Consider the following 10869-nt stretch of genomic DNA (forward strand, 5'->3'; position numbering starts at 1 on the left):
CAGAAGAACAATTTGGCATCATTTTGTACCAACTGTAATCTTTAGGCAATTTTCAAGGATAGTTCCAATGTAAAGTGCAGTGTAGTGTCACAGGCAAGACTAGCTGTAAAATAAGCCATAGAGTATGTGTAGTGGTGAAACTCAAAACAGTCTACCTGTAGCGGAAGTAAGATTCAGTAAAATGTTTCAATGTTTATAATATTATACAAATAAATTATTCATATTCTTATATTGGAACAATAAACAGACATTTTAGAATGATTTATTACAAGCAACGAAGTTCCAGCAAGGCACTTTAACATAATAGCAGCAACAATACTATAGTACTTTACCACTGATAGATCTGTGAGTCTAATATATTATTCTATTAGGATTTTGTACAGAAACTGAATGTTTTAAAATCAGAACAATTTTGACATTTACATAAAAGTAATTCATGAAATCAGAGGGATACAAGTAAAACTGAATATGAAAGATGAGGGCAAGGGCTACCAATTCTCTGAAAAGTATGTTTTGTGCTACTATTCAAATGAGGTTTTTGAAGCAGGACTAACCAATCTCTTGTCCTCATCTTAATGAACAGAAAGACATATGAAGAGCTGAGGAAAGCAAAAGATCATTTTCAGTGCTTGTGTAACATTTAGGAAATACAGTGGTGCTTCTCTGGAAAATTGGGAACAAGAGAAAAAATATTGTTATTTCCCTCTTGCTGTGAAAGTGAGAATGTTTAGAATGAGGGAACATCAAGATAATGGAAAATACAAAGTGACTGGCTTAGAAGACAGAAAAACTGCTATGAACAATCAATGTTTTAGAAAATATAATTCTAGCTTTAGAAGTACAAACTCCTGGGCTAAAATGTTCATCTGCAGCCACCATTGTAGCAAGGCTGCAAGTTTTGTATTGAACAATCTTTTCCAACTGTGAGAAAAACAACTGGTTGGGTGGTGCCTGGAATGAATCCTTTGAGAGCGATTGAGCAAAGAGTGCAACTTTGATATACATAACATGAATCCCTTACAAATAGATTCTGAGAGTGAAAACATGCCAGAAATTGTGAACTAGGTTAAACAGGAATGAAACCACATGATACGCAAATTAATTTCTGCAAGTCTACTGGAATACAAGTCTACAAACAAACTGGCTACTGCTCAACTAATAAAAAAAATATAGGTGCTGCACTGACACCCCCCACCCTCTCCACACACACACACATCTCAGAAAACTATTGAATTCAATTTGGGAAGTCTCTTGAAAGCCAAATCAATCCTCAGTCTTCTGACAGGAAAGGCAGAAATCTCCAACCACTTTTTGACTGAGCAAATATATCAATAAACAGTCCAAGGAGAAGGAAGGTTGTCAATCTCAATTTAATTCTTCAATGCCTGAAAGGACAAAGGGATACGAGAATGAAGGGATAGGATTAGATCAATGTGCAATGAGTTAAAAATCTCTTGAGCAACCACCATGATACATCAAAGCTACAGGTTAGATTGAGAATTTTGAAAACTCAGTGGCAAAACATTTAGGAATTGCTGCCAAGAAAACCAAATGGATAGACCCATTGTTAGTCTCCTGCTAATTACTTTTCAAATCTGTAGCTGCATATTGCCAACAAAGCCAGCCCATGCACATGGCAGTTTCTTAACTGAAGAATGTGTCAGTGGGTTGTTGTTGTTTTTTTAAGTAGGTCTACCACTGGAACATAACCTCATGCAATATAATGGGCTGGGAACATTTTAAATCCTGAAGAATCAGAATTATGCCGTTTATAGCTTCATGCTTCATGATATGAAAACTGAATCAGGCAAACAAAGGGAAAGAAAACGCAAGGTCATTTTAAGCAGACAATCCTAACACAGGGAAAGGAAAGGCTTTTTCATTAAAGAAAGCTTTAAGGCAATGTGTCACACAATAATGCTGCTGCAATAAGAGTTCTTGACCAGTTGCATTTCCAAAAAATGTAGACTAGAAACATCTTTTTAATTTATTACTTTTATCAAAGAATTGAAATAATTTTTAAAAACAGTATGGAAACTGAATTAAGAAACACTTAACATTATAATCTAACTCAACATACAAATGTAGAAGTTAATGCTCTCCAAAGATCATTCATAGATTTAGTTTATCATGCATGTTTATATAGTAAAATACTACTGCACAAGGTGAGTTTCTTGATTTTCCATATAATCCTTTTTTGGAATAGGGATGAGGTAGATTGTGGGGTGGAGTGGAGTGGAATGGAATGGAATAGAATAACAGAGTTGGAAGGGACCTTGAATGTCTTCTAGTCCAACACCCCCCCCCCCCTGCTTAGGCGGGAAACCCTACACTACTTCAGACAAATAGTTATCTAATCTCTTCTTAAAAACTTCCAGTGTTGCAGCATTCACAACTTCTGGAGGTAAGTTGTTCCACTGATTAATGGTTCTGTCAGGAAATTTCTCCTTAATTCTAAGTTGCTTCTCTTGTTGATTATATTCCACCCCTTGCTTTTTGTTCTACCTTCAGGTGTTTCGGAGAATAGTTTGACTCCCTCTTCTTTGTGGCAACCCCCGAGATATCGGAACACTGCTATCATATCATCCCTAGTCCTTCTTTTCATAAGACTAGACATATCCAGTTCCAGCAACCATTCTTTATGTTTTATCCTAATCCTATCTGTTGTCCCCTAATCATCTTTGTTGCTCTTCTCTGCACTCTTACTAGAGTCTCAACATCTTTTTTACATTGTGGTGATCAAAATTGGATGCAGTATTCTAAGTGTGGCCTTACCAAAGCATTATAAAGTGATAGATAATTCTATCCCTCTGTTTATGCAGTCTAGAACTGTGGTGGCCTTTTTGGCAGCTGCAGCACCCTGCCTACTCATATTTAAATGGTTGTCCACTAGGACTCCAATATCCCTCTCACAGTCACCACTATTGAGCAAGGTACCACCTATACTATACCTGTGCATTTTGTTTTTCTTGCCTAAATGTAGGATTTTACCTTTTTCACCATTGAATTTCATTTTGGTAGGTAGCACCAAATGTTCAAATCTGTCAAGATCCTTCTGTATCTTAAGCCTATCTTCCAGAGTTTTGGCTATTCCTTCTAGCTTGGTGTCATCTGGAAATTTGATGAGTTCCCCATCTATCCCCTCGTCCAATTCATTGATGAATATGTTGACGAGCCCTGGGGTACCCCACTGCATACCTCTCTCCATGTAGATGCACTTCCATTGAGGACTACATTTGAGTGCGGTTGGTCAGTCAGTTATGAATCCATCTGGTGGTGATGCTGTCTAACCTCCATTTTTCTATTTTATCAAGTAGTAGGTTATGGTCTACTTTGTCAAATGCCTTACAGAAGTCCAAGTAAATTTTGTTTGTTATTACTTTGTTTGCTTCTAGGCGTTCACTGGTTCATTGCTTGATTATCTTTTCCACACTCTTCCCTGGTATTGAGCTTAGGCTGATGGGACTGTAGTTTCTTGGATCTATTTTTCTCCTTTTTAAGATGGGAAATATATTAGCTCTTTTTTTCCCAGTCCTCTGGCAGTTCTCCAGTGCTCCAGGATCTTTGAAATATATAGTTCAGTGGTTCTGAGATCACATCTGCTAGTTCCTTCAGAACCTTGGGGTATAATCCATCTGGTCCTTATGATTTGAACTTGTCTAGGGTAGACAGATGCTCACTTACCATTTTCTTTCCTATTTCAACTTGGGTTCCTAATCTGTTTTTGATAGATTGGACTGTTTTTTCCCTTTGTGTAAAGACAGATTTGAATGGAATGGAATATAATAGAATAAAAACAGAACAGAATTCTTTATTGGCCAAGTGTGATTGGACACACAAGGAATTTGTCTGCAGTGCATAAGCTCTCAATGTACATACAAACAAGAAAGCGACAGACCACAGACCATAAATCATAGTTATAATAACTAATCATAGGATACAATTTTCTTTGATTTTATTGTACCTTTAGTACCTCCACATGCAATCAACTTTTTGTAAAAAAATCATTTTTTAATCATCACACTGACTACTTAGGAAATAACTAGGATAGCTGTAATTTTGTAAATATACAGATAGATCTTATACTTGCATCCCAGTCTTACTCTGTGTGTGTGTGTGTGTATTATTAATATATTCACTATTTACAGAGTAAATGCTGAAGATCAATTGGAGTATTTCAAATTAAAAGGAAATTTTTCATTCAAATTCTACCAAAGTTTTAACCATGCAGACAAAATTCTCAGTATTCTAGTTAGTAAAAAGTTCTTTTGAAAAACAAGATTCTAAAATGAAATATGTGTCATGGGTTTATAATCAGATTTTTCTAGAGTTATGTTTTTCCAACAATAATATGGAAATTAGATAGATCATGAATGATGAAATCAGAATATCATGTTCTTCAACAGAAAGCATATATTGATTCATTTAAAAATACTTTTACCAAAGACAAAACACTGGAGGTACTCTATATAAAATAAATAAAGAGAATAGGGTCAATTTTGCATTTTTAGGATGTTAAGAATCAGTATTATTTGTACTCCTAATTACTAGTAATCATTTTCTAATACAATGAACACTCCAGGAGAATAAAGTAATTTCAAGTAATAAAAATAATCCTTTAAAAAAACCTGAAGAATGTAGAAGCTGAAGTCTGCAACATGGAATATATCAGAAAACAACTCTTTCTCCTTGGGTTCGTTCCCACCAAAGCATGCTATTTAATGTTCCAAAACTGTCTTCTTCTTCTTGCTCTTTGGCAAGTTCCACAAAAACCTACAAACAATACAATAGTTTTAATACAACAAATTATCTAAAATCTTTGATTGATCAAAGCCATAGTAGATGGTAGAGGTCAGTATTCAGGAGCCAATTTGTTAGTGATTATGGCATATGGAAAATTTTGACTTGGCATGTAAAATAAGAATATAATGATGAGTTTAAATTAATCATTGAACTTTTGACTACATTCATATCTGGTGAAGAGTTGAAAGTCAAGTTTATTTATGAATGAAATTAGTAAAATCAGAAATTTAGAAACTATGGATAAGTGAATGTCATTTCAATTATTGTTGGTTTATACAGAATTAGAAAACATACATACATACATATATACATACATATACTTACTAATTTATTTGTATGTAATTAGAGTCACAGCACAAATACAACACACACACACACACACACACATATGTTCTGTCCCCCCTTCTCCGCTCATTAACAGACAACAGGCAGACAAACTTAAAAGGAACTCACTTTATCAGTTCTCGGCTCAGACTGGCTGCGAGCCCAAAAATAAACATAAATAAAGTCTCTGACGAGATAACAGAATACCAAACAAAAACTCTTACAAAGCAATGCACTTTTCCAAGTGCCTCCTTGAATCAGGGTTACAGAAAGCAAATCACTTCTCCAAGTGCTCTCAAATAAACCACGACCGATGATCAATGAATGTTGAATGAACGAAGGAACGTTGACTCCTGCAACCAGGGTGTGGCACCATCCGTCCTTTTATCCCCAGAAGATGCCCCTAACGAGCCCCAGCTGCATAGTTAATCTTGCATCCCGAAAAGACTCACAGAAGACTGCTGCTGAGTCACAACATATATATATATATATATATATATATATATATATATATATATATATATATATATATACATACACACACACACACACACACACACACACACACACACACACACACACACACATATATATATATATATATATATATATATATATATATATATACACACACACACACACATATAAGAATTAGTAAGTATAATACAGTACAATTATTTGGAAAGGTCTCTGAGTTACCTGTTCAAGAGTTGCTTGAGAAAAGCTGTACTCTTCAATATTAAAGGCATGTTTTGCTGTTTAAAAGAATTAAAAACTTAATTGTCATTGAAAGACAGGTATCAAAGTATTTGATATTAAGATACTTTATAAAACAACCAATTCCATCTGATGCCAAAACCATTGAACAGCTGCTAGATCATTCCAAAAGCCCATGCACATGATGATTTATAAAACTACTAAAACTGCTATATAATTGCTACACTGAGACCAAATCAAGTTTTGTGGGCACTCTTTGTTAATCTGTTGGAATGCTTTTCTCAGTGGAAGTTATTTCTATTAACAAAAGAAATTCTGTTGGATTTATTTTCCTCTTCAAAGTTTCCTTTGTGGTTTTGAAAAATATGGGGGGGAGGGGGGAATCAGCAGTAGTGTATTAGTGTGAAACTGCTTTTCATTCATGGATGTACTTAGTCAAGCAGTGTTTACAGGTTATAGAAAAAAGAAAGTTCAATTCTCAAAACACACACTTCTGTAACAGTTCTAATGTTCAACTAACTTCTCTACACATCCTGAAAGCAAGTCAGAAAGGCTAGAAATTAGGATATGCAGTCCTTTGAATTTAATCACCATAATGTGACTGGGAACATGAACACATCTGTCTGCAATATATTAAAGATCATGGGATCACGTGGCTGATCTGTGCCGCTGCCGAACAATCCTGCAAACAGTTGCTTCAGTGTATTGCAGATAGGTGCTCTGTTCATGCTTCCAAGCACTTTATGAGACTGAATAGAAAATAGTTAAAACTTCATTTGTTACAATAGCTTGATATATATTAAAGGTATCTGACTGACCAAAAATGGATGAAATTATGACATAAGATGGCAAAATGATGAGGATGGATTATTAAGAAAGTGAAAAGATTAACGAAGAGACAGACATTCTAAGATTATCAGTTCACTTAGTATTCTGTTACCTTACCTTCCTCAAGTTTGGAAAAAGACAGGGCAAGTGAGTGGACATCTTCCTTGGGGATTTTGTATGATGAAATTGAGCCAAAACTGCAACAAAAGAAAGAAAGGAAGTATATTCTAAAACAAATAGTTTGAGTAATATTAGTTTAAGTATTTTAATGCAATGTCATTAGATATTTTGTCAAACACCAGGATTATACAGGAAGGTCAGTGACATCAAAATGGTAGAGGCAACCAACAAGTGAAGCCCTGCCCTCTTTTAATATGCACTGTACATTGCGCACACACAAAAACAGTGTGTACAGTCACTCAGTCATGCTCACCATTTTGAGAATATTGACCTTGCTTATGGACATCACTGATAAATTGTTTTATCTTTGCTTTATCCATAATGAATAATAATAATTAATAATAATAATAATAATAATAATAATTACTTATTAGATACCTTTACTGAGATATAGTATAAATCAGAAAGAGTGATTACAGAATTCCATACTGTATATTCACAACTTAATAGCCAAACTAGTAAATAAATGTTAATCAGAGAGACAAACCAAACATGTTTAGAAACAATGTACTCTGATACAATTGAGAATACGTATATCCTGCATAAAACCAGAATTAATGTAAAACTGCCAAGATTAATTAGTAGGATGGGATAACCAGGCCCTAGACTAACTAGCAGCCATAAAGAAAAACTTTTCAACCCCTTTAAAAGGCAAATAAACTGTACAGAGATGAAAAGACAAAAAGGGAGCTGATTACAGAATTGCAATCCTGAAAGAAGCCAGACTACAATTCTGAAGGATGGTCTGGTGCAAAGGAAATAAGGAGTAAAAAGGATTCCAATAAGATAGATATTGAGAAATTTGTGACCAGAGAGCTCCAAATATAAGTACCAATGGTTTTGGTACTGGGTGTTGGTTCAAATAAGTAGAGCCTTTTGGTACAGCACAGTGGTGTTTTTTTTTTTTTACTACCTGTTCTGTTGGCGTGGCTTGATGGGCATGACAGGGGAAGGATACTATAAAATCTCCATTCCCACCCCACTCCACGGGAAGGATACTGTAAAAATCTTAATTTCCTCCCCACTCCAGGGGAAGGTTACTGCAAAATCCCCATTCTTTCCCGATCAGCTGGGACTCGGGAGTGACAGAATAGATGGTGGTGGGGCCAGTCAGAGGTGGTATTTATCGGTTCGCTGAACTACTCAAAATTTCCGCTACCGGTTCTCTAGAACTGGTCAGAACCTGCTGAATGCCACCTCTGGTACAACAGAATGTGAGAAGAATTGGCATCATTCAGATCATTGAGAATGGAGCTGTACTAGACTAAGAGCGGAGACCCAATGAGGAACATCTGCCAAAAGACTTGCCATAATCTAAGAGTACAAAAAAAAAACCACCGCTAACAAAGCTATTCTCTTCTCCATTGTTCCCCACCATCTTCCTACAATTATTCATCACAACTCTATTTGTTTTTATAATATTTATCTTTTTATTTATTTTTTATATTTTTGTAATATATTTTGTCTATGTTATATTTATAATTTTGCTTATTGGTTTGTTGAATCGCACCCAGACTCGCTTTTTGTGAAATGAGCAGCTACACAAATTTGATAGAGACTGTAAATAGATAAATGCAAATTAGTAACCCTTGCTCTAAGATTGCCAAATGGGTGTTCTGAGATGGGAGGCTATAAAGAATTGATAAATAAATATACAAATAAAGTCAGCTAATCATCAATCAAAAAACGTTGAGGCTGCAAGTGAAAGAAATTGAGAACACCCAAGGTCCCTGGAGACAAATAAGCAAAGACACAATACAGGATGGGGAGTATCATCAGGCCAAATACAATGTCTGACTTATGCATATTCAACTTGAGATAATGGGAAGACATTCAAGAGGAAATGTTAGTAAGATATGGGCCATGCACTGTCATCAAGGGTCACAAAAGACCCTTTATCCGCACATCAATGATATTGAAAACCCTAACTGTAAATCAGGGAACTGATAAATAAATAAATAATCCAGTAAATCAAGGAACTCAGAGGGTAAATAAAACAGAATATAGGACCGAACCCTGAGAGACATTTAATATAAATGGAAATTGCTGAGACTCTAATCCAGCATAAAGTATTGCAGAGAAAGGAGAAGAAAAACGATTTTTATATCAATCAACCACATTGGCAATGATGCTCAGGAATCATAATTTAACAGCAATATTCAATGGTTGAGACTCTCGAATACTGACATCAGGTCCAAAAAGGATTGGCAACAGCAATAAAATATTAAGATTTTAGCACTGAAATATCATTCAGTGTTTGACAAAGTGTTTTCTTAGTTGAGTTCCTGGCTGAAATCCTGATAGTTATGGATTTAAAATGTCATTAGAAGACAATAAAGAATCAATTATGGAAGGATACTCTCAGAAACCTCAGATCAGAAAAAGGAAAGAGAGAGACCAAGTCCAATAATCTGAAGATAAAAAAGGATCCAAGGAAGATTTCTCCAATAAAAGGCAAAGAGGAACATGCTTTAAAGTTTGAAAAACTATCAATGTTTAAAGAAAAGTTCAGCAAGACAGAAAGCAGGTTAGAAAAAGAGGCAGAAAAATAAGATAAATGTACAAGAAAAAAGATTCAGGAGGGAAAGTTGCATTAAAGGAGACCAGCAGAGTTTTTAAACACAGGTGATGATTAAAAGAAATACCAGAAGACAGCTAGAAAGCTTTCCTCAAAGTAAAATAGCCTTTATCAAAAAGTTAACAAGAAATCTGAAGACGTAATTTCAGATCTAACAATCAAAAGGAGCTTAGAATATAGATACTTAAGCAAAAAGCATTACAAACAGGAAACTGAAGAGCCACAGGAATGGAACTGTGAAGGATCCCCACTAATCCTATGGTGTACAGATACACACAGATGCCAGCCTCTATTTTAGCCTTAGTGAAAAGACTGTACAGCTCTGGGTAAAGGATAAGAAATTAAAAACTACAATGAAATCTTATTAATATGATTATCCTGTAATATTAGATGCGGTGTGGCAGTGGTGGGTTCCTACTGGTTCGGCCAAACTGGTTCAGTCAAACCGGTAGTGGTATAGCGGCCTGGGTTGCTGGAACCGGCAGTGACCCAGGGCTGCCACACCCCCAAATCGGTTCCCTCGTGGTTGTCACCATCTTTTTTTTTAGTTCTGCGCATGTACAGAACAATTTCAATTAAATTGTGCATGGTGTGGAGCGTGCATCCAGCACGCACACGCACACCAGCAGTAAAGCTGGGAAGACCCCACCCCTGGTGAGCAGTGCTACATTCGGAGTATAAGACGTACCCAAATTTTCAGCCACTTTTAAGTGCGTCTTATACTCCAAAAAATACGGTAGATGTAATTTTCTATTATACATACTGAAAATTACAAAAAATAATAAATATGGATATACAAAAGACATTTTGTCTTTGGAGACCAAATGCTCTGCAATTTTCAAAACATCCTATTCTTCCTTTGGACACAAAACCAGTTTGTTTCAGGACCATATTGTGAACAGACCATGTTACAGCTTGATCAGCATGGTCCATAAAGTATATATATATGACATATATATATGTCTATATATATGGTTTCTGTCTGGATGGTCTCTTGTGACGAGCCGAAGACAGAGAGTGGAAGTGTGACCTTCCTCCCATATTTGGGCATACCAGGGGTTGTGACTTTAAATATATACCTCTCATCCTGGCTGGCTGATAAGGAGTCGAGCCTTGTAGCTCAATGGTTAACACATCTGCCTGAGAGGCAATAGAGCACAGGTTCGATTCCCAACATAGGGTATGGCTAGCTGATGAGAGCTAAATAGCTTGAAATAGATCTATACTAGTCTCCCTTTATTTATTTATCAGCATAAATATAACAAATGTAGCAAAAAGGCAACAGTAAAAAATATTGGGTTTCTGTCTGGATGGTCTCTTGTGACGAGCCGAAGACAGAGAGTGGAAGTGTGACCTTCCTCCCATATTTGGGCATACCAGGGGTTGTGACTTTAAATAAATAAATAAATAGATAGATAGATAGATAGATAGATAGATAG

At 35.7% G+C, this 10869-nt stretch overlaps 1 protein-coding gene across 1 annotated transcript in view; it reads right to left on the reverse strand.

Annotated features, from left to right (window-relative positions):
- Positions 1 to 246: 246 nt before the first annotated feature.
- The window catches only part of ABCA5 (ATP binding cassette subfamily A member 5), a 79218-nt gene continuing 68595 nt past the window's right edge, over positions 247 to 10869 (reverse strand). The window contains 4 exon segments of the mRNA XM_032210824.1: positions 247 to 1385; positions 4629 to 4773; positions 5827 to 5882; positions 6790 to 6869. Coding sequence (XP_032066715.1) covers positions 4669 to 4773; positions 5827 to 5882; positions 6790 to 6869 — 241 coding nt within the window. The 3' untranslated portion in view covers positions 247 to 1385; positions 4629 to 4668.

Source organism: Thamnophis elegans, chromosome 2, assembly GCF_009769535.1.
Source record: "Thamnophis elegans isolate rThaEle1 chromosome 2, rThaEle1.pri, whole genome shotgun sequence".
NCBI classification, from domain to species: domain Eukaryota; kingdom Metazoa; phylum Chordata; class Lepidosauria; order Squamata; family Colubridae; genus Thamnophis; species Thamnophis elegans.